Source organism: Neoarius graeffei, chromosome 12, assembly GCF_027579695.1.
Source record: "Neoarius graeffei isolate fNeoGra1 chromosome 12, fNeoGra1.pri, whole genome shotgun sequence".
Taxonomy (NCBI): domain Eukaryota; kingdom Metazoa; phylum Chordata; class Actinopteri; order Siluriformes; family Ariidae; genus Neoarius; species Neoarius graeffei.
Window position 1 is genome coordinate 58,057,838 of NC_083580.1, and position 16,109 is coordinate 58,073,946.

The window sequence follows — 16,109 nt, forward strand, 5'->3', positions numbered from 1 at the left end:
GCACAGCTGCACAATGTTGGTATGCAAACTATGTGAAATAGTCTTACTGTAGCTAAAAGTTTCCGCACCATCTCCTTCCTTTTGGATGTGAATAAACTCATTATCCATCAGCCAATCCATACAGGCCTCAATGGCCCCATGGCTCTGAGCTGCTCCGGGCTGATCAGGTTGTTCAGACGCCATGCTGGCTGCCAGGAGTGTGCATGACGCATACATCCTCACTTCTTCTGGTGTGCTGGCAACTTCACCCACTATGATCTTATAATGGAAGACACAAGAGGTTTACAGTGATGAAAATTCATTTGTATGGGTGACCCTAAGCTTCCCTGACAAAAAATTGGACATATCCATCAACAGCAGCACCTAACTGTACAATGTCATTAGTTTGTGCACCCAGAGAAATACCACTACCGTATTTTCTGGACTATAAGCCGCTACTTTTTTCCTAGGTTTTGAACCATGCGGCTTATACAAAGGTGCGGCTATTCTGTGGATTTTTCTTCCACCGCTAGGGGCGCTCTAACCGGAAGTAGAATCAAAAATAAGATAGACGAAAAATCAATGCAAAGAAGAATTAGCAGATCTTTAGCAGATAGAACACGCACGACAAATTACTAACTGGTAATTATTTTTAAATCCAGCGAAGATGATTAAAGTGACTTGTGGTTTCAAACACGAGAAATGAAGGTAAATAAATACCGGTTATTTTCTCTTGGTTCTGTTCCGTTTTAATCAGCAAAGTTGCTGCCGTGTTAAAAGGCACTGTTCGGAAAGAATCTGTTCAGGTACATACATGTACATTTACAGTACAAAATCGTTCTGTACATGCAGTAAATATCTAATTTTTCACCATAGATATCTGCGGCTTATAGCCCGGTGCGGCTTGTATATCTTTTTTTTAATTTTTTTTTTAAATAGAGCGGATGCGGCTTATATACAGGTGCGCTCTATAGTCCAGAAAATGCAGATGGACATACGCTGAGGTTGTCTTTTTATACGCATGCACATTCCAAGATAACAACTGTAAATTACAAAGGCCAAATCTGATGAGGAGGATAGAACAATAGGACACTTTAAACGACCTATGAAAGCACTAGACCTCAAACTCATAAATATTTGGAAAATAAATAGTCACCCACAAAGGGAATTTACTTCACAAGATTGGTGCTGTTATTCTGGTGAGAGGAGGCATAACCAAATATTAAGGAAAAGGTTATACATATGATAGCAGTATTTTTTTGTCCAGGGTGCTTGGGAACTTGGCGTTCTGCGACACATGGCCTTAAAGCTCATAGGCAACGGTTTTAATTTTATGCACATTTGAAACTTTATATGTTAAAAAACCCTCTGTAATTTTCTTCTGGTCCCAAGAAGTATTGTTAATAAGTAATAATTAAAATAAGTTAACGCGGATCGCGGCCAATTTCTGTTCAGCTATTTTCGTGACCACTTGGCGCGTGACGTCATTTAAGCCAAACAAACCGCTTGAGTTGAGTCCACTTCCGTTTACTTACATTGCCGTTCGGCTTGAGTGCAGACATGCGTTCAGGAATTTCCAGAGAAAAACCATGCCTTATTGTTGTGCAGTGAACTGTAACAACGGGACCGGTTCAGGAAGAAGTTTTTACCTTTTTCTGAGAGAGGAGAAGAGGCGGAGAGAGTGGATTGGCTTTTTCCGAAAAAGGAGAAGAGGCGGAGTGAGTGGGTTGGCTTTTTCCGAAAGAGGAGACAAGGCAGAGAGAGTGGATTGTGCATGTGAAGCCAGAGGGTTGTTTTTTTCCGAAAGAGGAGACGAGGCGGAGAGAGTGGATTGTGCGCGTGAAGCCAGAGGGTTGGCTTTTTCCGGAAGAGGAGATGAGGGGGAGAGAGTGGATTGTGCGCGTGAAGCCAGAGGGTTGTTTTTTTTTTTCCGGAAGAGGAGAAGAGGCAGAGAGAGTGGATTGTGCGCGTGAAACAAAATCAAGTAGTCAAAGAAGAAACAGAGCAGCAACGCTCAAGCAAAAAGGAGAAGATTGGAGGTAAACATTGTTACTTTTGCTTGCAATTGACAAGTCAAGAATCCTGAGGGATCCTGTACAATCATTGTGGAAATGAGACAAAGGGATATTTCCTCGCTTAGAGTCGGCTATAAATAGTATAATGCTGCGGATGGCAGGCTAATGTGGCCTACCGGCGCACTGTCCAGTAATCGTTCCCTATATCCACTAGAAAGGGCGGTTTAATTATTCTTCAAAAGGGCTCTTATTTAGTATTACGACAAAAGTAGGAATTTATCATAACTACCAGGATAAATTGTTTGGGCGCAAGTCTTGTTGAGGTCCGGGGTCACCGCGATCAGAGTCGGCCGAGTCGCTGTCCGATTCTGAGACTGCACGGTCAAACCAGTGAGCCACATTCACCGACTGCTTTGCAACGGCCATAGGTTCATACATATCTGGTTTCACCTCTCGATATTCAATTTGGAGAGTTCCTGCTTCAAAATCGCTATCGCTTTCAGACATTTTACACAACCTCTCACGACCAAAGTCCGTACATGTGTGCTTGGTTCGCAAGTAAACACAGAACTGCTCCCAGTCTGTTTGGCTTAAATAACGTCACGACGACTGCCCCCTGGCAGTGAAAGTGCGCATAAGTGAGATGTAAACAAACCTTCGGAAATTGGGCAAAACAGTATATTTTAACCGTTTTATTCAATTTTAGGGTGCAAATTAGACACCAGGAAGATTGAATTCGCTTTTTGGGTCGTTCTTCTCGACAATTTATTTATTTTTTTTTATTTAACCTTTATTTAACCAGGTAACAAAAAAAATCCCATTGAGATTAAAAACCTCTTTTACAAGGGAGACCTGGCCAAGACAATAAAGTTGATATTCTACGGTTCACCTCGGACCATTGCCTAAGACCTTTAATTTAGTAAATTCTGGGTTTTTTTTTAAAAACAAGATTACATTTTTTGTCTTTTTCCTGCAACTTGTGGATATAAATGTAGTTACATTCTATTTCTGCATTAGTCTGATTTGTTAATCTATTGTACTTCACTCAGTGTTCTACAGCATGACAATATTTTGTTAAACTACCATTTGGTTTAAAAAAAAACAAAACAAAAAACCAAACCCTTATCGTTATGCTAGCTGAAAATATCGTCACACTTAAATCTTAGTGTAACTTTAATCCTACTGTTACAAATACATAGACTTACCCATATACAGTAAGCTACTCAGTCTAAAATGAATTAAATGGTTTTAGATGTAAGCATTGCTATACAGGGTGTTTCAAAAATTGAGATGCAATTTCACAATCTAATAACTTTGCCAATTCTCGTTCAATTGACCTCAAATTTTAACAGTATGTGTGGAAACAGGTCAAAATTTTGTTTTTTTTGTTTTTATATTTTTAGGTATAGAAATGCCATTCACTGGAAAAGAAAAGGCGTTTTGTGTGTTAGAGTACACTCGAACAAGACTGCAGCGTGCATTTATGAGAGAATTCTCTAAAAATGCACCAACTGCAATGCAGATTTGGACATGGCACACAAAGTTCAAAGAGGAAGGCTGTGTGCGCAGGGCAAAAGGATGTGGGCGACCACCAGCATCGGAAGAGACGGCCGAGCGGGTTTGCAAAAAACTCATGCGAAGCCTCAAGAAGTCCATAAGAAGAGCAAGCCTGGAGACCCAGATTCCTCCAACGACAGTTTGTCATGTCCTGAGGAAACGTTTGCAAATGAAACCCTACAAGTTGCACCTCGTTCAGTGCCGTGTCTCATGCAGCGCGCAGATTGAAAATTTGTGAAATCGTTCATGGAATCCACATACCTTTGAATTTCTCATTCAAATTTTGAGGAATAAATCTCATATTGCTCAACATTAAGCCTGTTCAGTTTCATTTGCCGAGACTAGGCCTATGTAGTTTCTGGGAGATTTACATCTCAAATAAGATCACATTTTTTGAAACACCCTGTATTATATAATGACTATTTAATTAGTTAGGATGCACTTACAGAAAAATTCCATTCATACCTAAGATTTAAAAAAAATAAAAATAAAAAAGCTCCATCCTTCAGCAACACTAACAGGACAACAAGAAAACCACAACATGAGAAGGCTTTCAAGTGCCGTTTTAGAAGCAGTTTAAACATTTTTAAATGAAAACGCCTTATTCATAAATACAATTTACAAAAATAAAGATGATTCTGTGCTTATTTTTCCTCAGTTTAATTCTTCCTGGGTTTTTTCCATGTTACATTCTTTGCATCCATCATAAAGTACTGTTAACTGCAGTTTAAATGCATTAAAGATAAGGCATAAATAAAGTAAATAGGCATTAACAACCTCCAGGATGGCTCGGAGCATACTGGTAGTGACTCCCTCTCCTTCACGCTTCACTAGGCAGCTGCTGATGGGCTTTAGGGAGCCTTGGATTAAACTCATTCCTTTCATGCGTTCAGACTCCTTACACACCAAGACGCTCTCACCTGGGACAAAATTTAGAAGAATGATCAAGGAAATACCCGTGTGTGACATCCTGAGATTCTATTACTTTCAAAAATGAAAAAAGGACTTACCAACAGTGTCCACTCCTTTACGTCCTGCTCGTCCCACCATCTGTTTGTAGGACAGTATGTCCAGTAGATGTCCGTTAAACACTGGCGTTCTGATAATCACACGGCGTGCAGGCAGATTTACACCAGAGGACAAAGTGGAAGTGGCGACCAGGACCCTGACGAAGCCTTGACGAAAAGCACTCTCCAGGATGTCCCGCTCTTCAAACGTCAAGCCTAAATCAAAAATTGTGATGAACATCATGAAATCACAATTCTTTATCAATATTATGCAGCCAAAGAACACAAATTAATTTTACTCATTTTAAATCTACAGAACAGTCCATCTATAAACAAGCATTCCTTCAAATGTGCCAATCACTGAATACTGATTCTTAAATCAATCAATTACAACATCAATTAAGTGACTAATACTTCAAATGGTAAATAGAAAAAAGATCTAAAAGAAGTGAAAGTTAGAAAGACAAAGAAAGGAAATAAATGAAAGAAAGAAAGCCTATTCATATATACTGTACATTCCTTGAAATGTGTTGGACTTTGAATATAAAATGACTGGGGCGGGCGGGCGGGAGGAAGGAAGGAAGGAAGGGGAAAGAAAACAGGGAAAGGAAAAGAAAAGAAAGGGGAAAGAAAAAAAACAAGAAACAAAAACAAACAAAATCTACTTTCAACTACTCTCAAGAGCATATTAACTATGCACACTAACCAGTATTGCAGTTTGAAATATTTTATTTTATATTAGAATTTGGAAAGCCAAAATTTGTGACCACGGTTACTTGTGCAGCTCTGATTTCCTTCTTTACTATTGTATATGAAAAATGAAATTTGACTTATTAAAAACTGTTTCGATGCATTCTTAAAGTGTTTATAAGAGGTGCCAAGGAGCTCCCAAACTGGCAAAAAACATCAGCTGTGAATCACAGGCTGTGGCATACTGGACACTTGACTATATTCTGATGGTAATGATGGTCAGTATAAACTCCAGGTACCTGCATGATGGAAGGCTACGCCCCAGGGTACTGTGCGCTTCAGGATTTCATCAAGGCCTGCAGGCGTATGTGTTAACTGTTCCACAACATCCTGGAGACCCTCAAGGTTTAGAGACACAGAGCGCACTCCAGATTCTGACTGCTTTTCTAAAAAAAATTTTTTTTAATTAATAATAATAATAATAATAATAATAACAACAACAACAATAACAACGACAGTCATCTATATCCCCCGCCTTGTATACCAAGTTTCAAGATATTGTCATATTTTTCAAGTTCTGCTGCAGGAAACCAACCCTACCTCTTTACATTGACCTCAACGACCCATGGCATAAACCCACCGGACCTTTGGTCCAGGTGAGGTAAAAATTAAAATCTCTCACATTTCTTAGTATCAAAAGGCACATATACATTACTTAAATCAACACATATACCAACTTTCAAGACCATATCACTCATAGTTTCCAAGTTCTACTCTGGAAACAAAACCTACCCCTAAAATTAACCTGAGAGACTAAGTCTGAAATTGTTTCCATGGAAACATGAAAAATTAAAATTTCTTAGTATGAAAAGGCACATCTGCATCACCTTGTTAACATGTCTACCAAGTTTCAAATCCGTGTCATGAATAGTTTTGGATATATGCTCCGGAAACGAACGTTGCTCTTAGAAACTAAGTCAAAATCTATTTTTTTATGTAAAAATTTGAAAAAACTTTTTTTTTTCAAAAATCCAAAATAGCAAAAGGCACCAGTTCACATGTTGATTGATATGTATACAAAGTTGTATGAAAATATCTTCAGAAGTTTCAAAGATATGGCCTGGAAACGAAAATGTGACTGGACGGACGGAACCCGTTTCTATATCCCCCGCCAAACTTCTTTTGGGTGGGGGGATAATAATCAGCTTGGGCACCATTCAATTTTAAAACCACTATTCAAACCTCGAGTACAAAATGGGCGGATTTTTTTTTTTTTGGTTTTAATATAAACATTGACTGCTTTTCTCAACATGAATTAATGTTGCTTGGCTCAGGTTCTTCAATAAACCTACTCAATCTGTAAAAAAAAAATCTTATCCCGAACTGGCACGCTAAGCTGTCCCTCTCATTGTTAGAAAAAGTAATAAAATCAAATAAGACATTTTTGAGATCCATGTTGTCTTATTTTCTGTTAAGCAAGGCATAAAGTGTTGTTGCGGGGTTGTTTTTGTTAAACTTTGTGCAACAGCACCACCAATATGGTGATGAGTAACAATAACACTTCCAATATATTGTCTATATTAGTAATCAGTGAGCTGAAGATGTTGAGTTACAAAATCTAATTACGTAGCCTAGGTTAATGAGACAGGAGTGTTAAAATACACGCAAGCTAGAATACATATAAACCAGCACTAGAATAGAGGTTTTCTTCAGTTTTTAATGCCCAAGGGTTTTTTTTAATAGTTAGTTCTGAGCAGGCCAGTATACAAACCCTGGTGATGAAGGCTGTAAAACTCCCTGGCAATGCTGTCCGCCAGCTTTTCACACCAGTTCTTAGACGGACAGAAGAGCAGCGCAGAGTGACCATCCTGCACAGTCTCAAAACAAAGGCTCACAATGTGGTCATCATCACCCTGAAGACAGAAAACATACTCTTCTCATTTTACAGCTGTATACAGCAATGATGTATGTTCAGTGCCATGGTAAATCCTGACCTTAACAGGGCGAGCAGGAGTGAAAGGTCTGACAAGATTCATGGAGCCATCATATATGTTAGCACCAATCTTGACCCACTCCATCAGTGGCACAGGACGATAATCTGTATGGTACAGTTCAGCACTTAGCCAGCGGGCAAGGAGGTCTAAGTTTGGCAAAGTGGCACTCATTCCCACAATCTGTACGCCATCAGTGGAACCTTTATCAGCGCACCTACAGCGGAGGAAATAGGTTATATTTTTGCACGTACGTAATACTATCCAAATCATAATTACATATGGGTGCAACAACCCAATGTTGAGTATTTAAATATATAACAAAGCATTTTTTATACACATCATAAACTTATGTAATGGCTAGCTCTGAAATGCAGTACCAGTCACAAGTTTGGGCACCCCTACCCATTCATAGGTTTTTCTGTATTTTGACTATTTTCTGCATTTTAGAACAATACTCAAGACATCAAAACTATGAAATAACATATGGAACATATATAGAGGATATTACACGGTTGTGCAAAGATATGAAGTTTATCTTCAAGTGGGGGCAGCACGGTGATGTAGTGGTTAGCGCTGTCGCCTCACAGCAAGAAGGTCCTGGGTTCGAGCCCCGGGGCCGGCAAGGGCCTTTCTGTGTGGAGTTTGCATGTTCTCCCCGTGTCCGCGTGGGTTTCCTCTGGGTGCTCCGGTTTCCCCCACAGTCCAAAGACATGCAGGTTAGGTTAACTGGTGACTCTAAATTGACCGTAGGTGTGAATGTGCGTGTGAATGGTTGTCTGTGTCTATGTGTCAGCGCTGTGATGACCTGGCGACTTGTCCAGGGTGTACCCCGCCTTTCGCCCGTAGTCAGCTGGGATAGGCTCCAGCTTGCCTGCGACCCTGTAGAAGGATAAAGCGGCTAGAGATAATGAGATGAGATCTTCAAGTGGTGAACATATGAGTGAGCAAAGCAAACGAGTGAAAATATTTTCAACATGAGAAAAACATCATATCTTTACATAACCGTGTAATGTTCTTTATAATATCTGGACACATCCACCAAAAAAAATAAATAAATAAATAAATAAATATATATATATATATATATATATATATATATATATATATATATATATGGATTTCCTCACAAGCAACATATAGATTTGTGTCATGGTTTTGGTTCTGCACGTCCTGGATGTAGCTCATATGAAAATTACGAGTGGTATATTTCGCAGTAAAACACTCGTGCCCATATAATATATGGAATGTGATTAAAAAAAGTGTTAAAAAAATTTGATTCTGGGGCGTCGTGGCTCAGGTGGCTAAGGCGCCATACCATAAATCCGGGGACCTGGGTTTGATTGCGACCCGAGGTCATTTCCTGATCCCTCCCCATCTCTCTTTCCCACTCATTTCCTGTCCTGTCTCTACACTGTCCTATCCAATAAAGGTGAAAAAAGCCCAAAAAATATCTTTAAAAAAAAAATAAAAATGTGATTCTTCAAAGTAGTCAGCGTTTACCTTGATGAAGCTTTGCACACTATTAGCATTATCTTAACCAGCTTCATGAGGTAGTCACCTGGACTGCTTTTAAATTAACAAGTGTGCCTCGTCAAAAATTAATTAGTGCAATTTCTTGCCTTCTTAATGTGAGTTCAAACAGTAAATAATACAAAATACAGTAAATAGCCCTATTCAACAACTGTAGTAATCCAGGTCACATTAAAAACTGCTTAACTAAGTAAAGAGAAACGACATAAATCATTACTTTAAGACATGAAGTGTCTTTTAATTAATAAAAATAAAGAAAAAACATTTAATTACTGTACAAGGTGTGTTCAAACAAACATTAGACTGGTACTGTAGGTATTATATTTTAGACAAATTTTTATCGAACCTTAACCCAGATATCTCCAATCTTACTCTTGAAGAGTTTAAATAAAATTTAATAATTTCCATTTAACCCTTAATTCAAATGGTGTCTTTGCATTCAAGCCGTCAGAATACATTTCACAGCTCATGTAGGTTTTCTTAAATCATTATCCATGTAGGAAATATTTAATGCAACTAATCTTTGGCTTTTTCCAGAATGTATTAAAATTTATGTATATAGTATATTTTAAAATTAGATCTATACAAAGCCTGTCTTAAAAGTGATACTATGCATAACTAGTGAACAGAAGGAGTCCAGTTTATTTTTGTAAGCGCTTTTAACAAAAGACATTGTCGCAAAGCAGCTTTATATAATTTTAATGGCTTTAAACGTGAGCTAATTTTATCCCTAGTCACACTCAAATAATGTTCTACTGAGCATGTAATGTACTACATGGGACAAAATGTAATAATGTTGGAGCACCTAGGAAGTGAGCATATTGTATGTTGTGAACACGAGGCCATTTGAGTTGGAAGACCAAAAAAAAAAAACAATAAAAACATTGCCTTTGGTTGTATAAATGAAAATTAGCCAAGACAAGTTTATGGCCAAATTACTACACTATAAAAACATTTGAGCAAGTGAAAAATATCTCGAATATTGTCAAACTGATCTACAATTTCCTGTTATAGGATTACAATAGGGCGGCACGGTGGTGTAGTGGTTAGCGCTGTCACCTCACAGCAAGAAGGTCCGGGTTCGAGCCCCGTGGCCGGCGAGGGCCTTTCTGTGCGGAGTTTGCATGTTCTCCCCGTGTCCGCGTGGGTTTCCTCCGGGTGCTCCGGTTTCCCCCACAGTCCAAAGACATGCAGGTTAGGTTAACTGGTGACTCTAAATTGACCGTAGGTGTGAATGTGAGTGTGAATGGTTGTCTGTGTCTATGTGTCAGCCCTGTGATGACCTGGCGACTTGTCCAGGGTGTACCCCGCCTTTCGCCCGTAGTCAGCTGGGATAGGCTCCAGCTTGCCTGCGACCCTGTAGAACAGGATAAAGCGGCTAGAGATAATGAGATGAGATTAAAATTATTTTATTGGTCCTGGATCAGTTCTTCCAGCAGCATAACCAGAGATAGCAACATGATATTTAAACAGTGCCATACTTCTCTGCTGTTTTCTTTGCAATGTACTGGATTTTAGTCAGCAAGAGCTCCAACAAATATCCACGGCCAGAGTCACCCAGCATGTGCAGCTCATCTACCACGACAATTCCTAGGAGAGCCAAAAAAGAAAAAAAAAAAAGAAAAAAGAAAAAAAAAAGGTGGAATCTTGTGCATTGATATCACAAAGCACACAAGACATATAGCAACTACAACATAAATTACCAAGCAAATCCATCCTGTCCTCTTCAATGAGCCGGTTGATGAGCCCATTGGCTTTCTCTATTGTACATACAGCCACATCGAGTGCAGAGAAACCACCCGGGGCCGAAGTGCTTCCCATATAGCCTTCAACTCGGACCCCTGCCTCCTGAAACACATTCTGGAAACAAGCACAATTAGAAAATCTTTAGACAGTGTTTAATGAACTGACACACATTATGTGTTGGTGAGAAGACTGACAATATAAGAACACTACAGTTATCAGGGAAAATGTCTGAATTGTCTAGAAGTGTTTTCGGTATGTGAGTGTGATGGCTATGGTGAAAACTGGTGAGAATATAAACCAACCTGTAGATAAAACATTTTCTCTCTGGCCACAGAAACAAAAGGCAGGATGAATATGGCCTTGCGTCTAGTCTCCAAAACTCGTTTTAAGATTAATAACTCCGAAACCAGCGTTTTCCCAGCACTCGTTGGGGCTGAAAGTAAAAAGGACAGCAAAGGCACAATGGTGAAGCAGATCAACTACAATTCTAACATTATATTAAAAGCTTCATAATGGGGAAAGATGGAGTAACAGTCAGTATACAAAATATCCACAGACAAAACGAACAATGCCTCTGGGCCTCTGGAAGTAAAGTTTAATTGCAGTTGGGTCTCTTAAATGATGTATACCAGACTATAAGATACAGGTGTATCAAAGTCCTTCCTGTGCCAGCAGTTGGTATTCCCAGGCAGTCTCCCATCCAAGTACTAACCAGGCCCTTAAGGCTGATCTCCGTTTCTATAGAGAGCGTGCACGTGACGTCACGTGATATTTGTTTATCTGCCATCTTGGACGGCATGGCCACGCATAGAACTTAGACGAACCCGTTCTAATTATCAAGTGTGTGGGAGTAGATCTTTCAAGAATGGTTATAACTTGTTCAGCATTTGGTTGTACCAATAGACAGGGCCAAAAGGAGGGCCTGTCATTTTATAGATTCCCCGCAGACGAGGAGAGACGCGCAAAATGGGTGTCCGCTGTGCGAAGAGAAAACTGGTACCCCAGTTCTACCAGCCGAATTTGTAGTGAACATTTCATATCAGGTAGGTGTAATCTTCTAATACATTTATATCTGATATTGAATAATAATTCTGCACAGATAAAGATAGCGGTGATTTGTGATTTTTTTTTTTTTTAGACAAAAACATACATATATACAACCCTGTCATTATCTGGAACTGAGTTTAGATTTCGAACATTCTTACGATAAAACGTCCTGCATAGTCTCTTTATGATAAACGTCTTAATTAATGCCACTTACCCGTGAGGTTATCAAGTAGACATTCTTCTTCGGAACCTTCCAGAGGTATAGTTGGGATATCCATCCCGCAACAAAATATTTATAAGCTTCCAGGCTCTTGTAAGCTTTGAGGGCTTTGCCAGTGTAACACGATTCACGATTAACAAGAAAATTGTAAATGTCGTGGTAGGCCAGATTGGGCAAATCGCCAGCACCACAGCTCCGAATTTCCCTGAACAAGGATTGCGGCAAGTTGTACGGATCTGCAATCCCCAACCTGGAACACTTTTCCACGTAACGCTGCCTCACGTCACCTTCAAGATGCTGAACAAACTTAGACAAGTTATCGCGCGATGTAGATGGGGTATTTTCCGAATTTTCTTGGGGATTACTCCCTGGATCCATGATGCTCGCGCAAGGTAAACAATCCTGAAGCCGTCCAATATGGCGGAGTAAACACGGACGGGTCGCGTGACTGCACATCCTCTATAGCCCTCAACCTCTTGCCTATTTCATAGCTAGGGTTACAATGGGGGCTGGTCCTCTGGTAAACACGACAGTTTGACTCCCTACTTGCATCTGTATTGCCTCGCCAGATGGCAGTAGGTACCATTTTTATGATGGTCTTTGGTATGACCCAGCCGACTCAGGATCTCCCAGTTGAGAGGCAAACACTCTAACCGCTAGGCCAACTCGCTGTCTAATGATGTAATCGTCCTCACATAATCTTACAACGCCAAATACAATATTCAGTGACATTAACATGGGACTTCCTTTTGCTTCTAGTATTAGTACCAAAACTAATACTGGTAAAAAGCTGTGGTGAACCTCACTCAACAGCACCACACAGTGGCCTATACAGTATTTTTCATAATTAGCAGTTCGGTATGCAATATTTAAATTGTAAATTTCTATTTCTTACGCGGAATGTCAATCATGATTTATGTTGTAGCCTTATTGTGATATTTTCAATATGAATATTGTGTTTCACAAAATGTGTTTGTTGAATCTAATGCTTAGTCACGTTCATCTCAAATTATTGTGATTTGATGAAGCCATCATCAGTTGCTCCACTCCAAAATTTTATTAAGTAGGTGTTGTAGGCAGAAAAGTTTAATTACCTGAGTACACCAGATTGTGTCCCTCCAACACTTTGCCCAGAGTGAGGCATTCAGCCTGCCACTCAAACATCTGCTTCACACCCATACTCTGGTACTTCTCCAGTACAGGTTTGGGCAGACCCCAGCTGGAGAGCAGCAGCTTGTCTGACTGATCAGCAGGAACAGCCATGTGGATGCTGTGCCCTGTTTTGGGATGGGGAGGATGATGATGATTATTATTATAATGAAGAACAACAAGAAACAAAGTCAAACTTATAGACACCAGTTTAGCATCTCCCAAATATTCATACATTTATTCATCTTCATTAAGCACTTTGGGCAGCACGGTGGTGTAGTGGTTAGCACCGTCACCTCACAGCAAGAAGGTTCTGGGTTTGAGCCCAGTGGCCGATGAGAAGCCTTTCTGTGTGGAGTTTGCATGTTCTCCCAGTGTCTGCGTGGGTTTCCCCCACAGCCCCAAGACATGCAGTCATGCTAACTGGCTACTCTAAATTGTCCATTGATCAAGCTTGGAGAGGGATGGGCTCCACCAAGTTTAAATGCCCTAGACACACCAATGATGGACTGTTAAAATGTCATCAGTGGTGCCCCAACAGCCCTTGCTGGCTATAGAAAGAAGAAGCAGCACTTTATTTTGGTCAGGTTTGTGTTGGATCTGGACCTTGTTCTGGGAACATACACTGCATGGGAGTTCAGTTCATCCCAGGGCACCAAGCACAAACACCTCACACACTCCTGTACAGCAAGGAGCAATTTAAATTCACCTTTGACCTACCATTGTGTTTTTGGGATATCGCCAGAAAATAGTAACCCAAGATCAGGCTCAAACCAAAGAACTAGAGCTATGAAGCAGAAACGCTACCCATTCTGTCACCATGCCAGCCATATCACACTCACCTCAAACCAGGGAACACTTGCTTATATGGTTTCTAACGCTGACTGACACGCTTACCTATAAAATGGACAAACTAATGGTAAAGCAACTTTTAACTCCAGAAAGGTAATTTACTGCTTATAAAACACAAGCATCATCTAAACTTTGCTTTCTTCCTCAGCTTACAGTTCTGTCTTACTCAAGACAAGCATACGAATCAGGTTCCAAAGATTGAAGCTGGAATTGTACATTCGAAGTGATTCAGATGGGCTTCTGAGGGACGTGACTGAAATGCGTTTGGCCTGTCATCAGGAAATCGGGAGTTTAATCCTAAAAATTGCCACAGCCATCCGTGGCTGGGAGTCCACAGAGCAAAATTAGCCATAATAAATAATAATCTCATCTCATTATCTCTAGCTGCTTTATCCTGTTCTACAGGGTCGCAGGCAAGCTGGAGCCTATCCCAGCTGACTACGGGCGAAAGGCGGGGTACACCCTGGACAAGTCGCCAGGTCATCACAGGGCTGACACATAGGCCAAGTTTACATTAGACCGTATCTGTCTCGTTTTCTTTGCGGATGCACTGTCCGTTTACATTAAAACACCTGGAAACGGGAATCCGCCAGGGTCCACGTATTCAATCTAGATCGTGTCTGGTCCGGTGCTGTGTAAACATTGAAAATACGCGGATACGCTGTGCTGAGCTCTAGCTGGCGTTGTCATTGGACAACGTCACTGTGACATCCACCTTCCTGATTCGCTGGCGTTGGTCATGTGACGCGACTGCTGAAAAACGGCGCGGACTTCCGCCTTGTGTCACCTTTCATTAAAGAGTATAAAAGTATGAAAATACTGCAAATACTGATGCAAATACTGCCCATTGTGTAGTTATGATTGTCTTTAGGCTTGCCATCCTTCCACTTGCAAGTGGTAAGTGATATGCGCTGGGATCACACACACAGCGGCTCAGTCCCGAATTACTGCTTGTGCACTTCACTCGCGCGCTCTGTGAGCTGCGCAGGGCCAGAGTGCACACCCTCCAGAGGGCACTCGCTGTTCAGGGCGGAGTGATTTGGAGCGCAGGATGCCTGCGGAGCCGAGCGTATCCGTGTATTGGCGTTGCTGTGTGCAGGCGAATCGTGTATTGATGTTGCTGTGTGCACACTAATCGTTTTAAAAACGTTAATCTGATGATCCGCTGATACGGTCTAATGTAAACCCCACCATAGACACAGACAACCATTCACACTCACATTCACACCTACGGTCAATTTAGAGTCACCAGTTAACCTAACCTGCATGTCTTTGGACTGTGGGGCAAACCGGAGCACCCGGAGGAAACCCACGCGGACACGGGGAGAACATGCAAACTCCGCACAGAAAGGCCCTCGTTGGCCACGGGGCTTGAACCCGGACCTTCTTGCTGTGAGGTGACAGTGCTAACCACTACACCACCGTGCTGCCTAATAATAATAATAATAATAATAATAATAATAAATGGTTTAATATCAGCGCTTCCACAAATATGGCTCTTCACCTGATATAAAAGCTAAATATACATACTCTACTTATGTTAAAAATCCTAAATACTAATTGTTAAACTTATAATAATAAATATAAAAGATAAGAAAATTTCCTCACCTGAGATACAACAAACAAACAAACAAACAAAACCCACCTTTACTTATAATACTAAATATTGGAGATATATGAAAACTAAGTCAAATTTGAAACTTGAGCAATACTATGATACTAATAGAGGAAAAATTATCTGAGACAAAGTGAAGGAATTAAACGATACGATTACCTAATTGATAAAAAATAAAAAGTGTGGGGCGTCGTGGCTCAGGTGGCTAAGGCGCCATACCATAAATCCGGGGACCCGGGTTCGATTCCGGCCCGAGGTCATTTCCCGATCCCTCCCCCGCACATATCCTGTCTCTACACTGTCCTATCCAATAATAAAAAATTAAAAAAGGTGAAAAAAGCCCCCCCCCAAAAAATAAATAATAATAATAATAAATAAAAAGTGTAAATGTAACAGCGATTGTATAATGAAGAAAAAAAAGATTACCAATTATTATTGTTTGCTCAACGGTTTCTAAAGATTTCATAGGTTAATGCATAATGATATACTCTCTCTCTCTCTCCTGTCAATCAACTAACCAATAGTGGGCAACTATAAATTCATGCATGCAGAAGAAGGTACAGTCCTCAAAGTGTGATAAGCTGCCCTGGGAAGGGGGACCATTTTAAGATTTATGTTATTTATTTACAAAACACTTTTTGAGTTTGCACAGTGCTAAACTGGTAGCATTCATCATTTATTAGTAACATCAATCTCATAGAATTAGTG

At 40.3% G+C, this 16,109-nt stretch overlaps 1 protein-coding gene across 3 annotated transcripts in view; it reads right to left on the bottom strand.

Moving 5' to 3' along the window:
- Nucleotides 1–16,109, bottom strand: part of polq (polymerase (DNA directed), theta) — a 50,274-nt gene that overhangs the window by 30,190 nt on the left and 3,975 nt on the right. For all 3 annotated transcript variants that reach the window (XM_060936111.1, XM_060936110.1, XM_060936109.1), the window contains exons 4-13: nt 12,880–13,062; nt 10,821–10,951; nt 10,476–10,632; nt 10,254–10,362; nt 7,243–7,456; nt 7,020–7,161; nt 5,548–5,694; nt 4,562–4,774; nt 4,329–4,471; nt 69–258 (exon numbers count right to left, since the gene is read on the bottom strand). In XM_060936111.1, the coding sequence (XP_060792094.1) occupies nt 69–258; nt 4,329–4,471; nt 4,562–4,774; nt 5,548–5,694; nt 7,020–7,161; nt 7,243–7,456; nt 10,254–10,362; nt 10,476–10,632; nt 10,821–10,951; nt 12,880–13,062 (1,629 nt within the window). The remainder of the gene's footprint in view (nt 1–68; nt 259–4,328; nt 4,472–4,561; nt 4,775–5,547; nt 5,695–7,019; nt 7,162–7,242; nt 7,457–10,253; nt 10,363–10,475; nt 10,633–10,820; nt 10,952–12,879; nt 13,063–16,109) is intronic.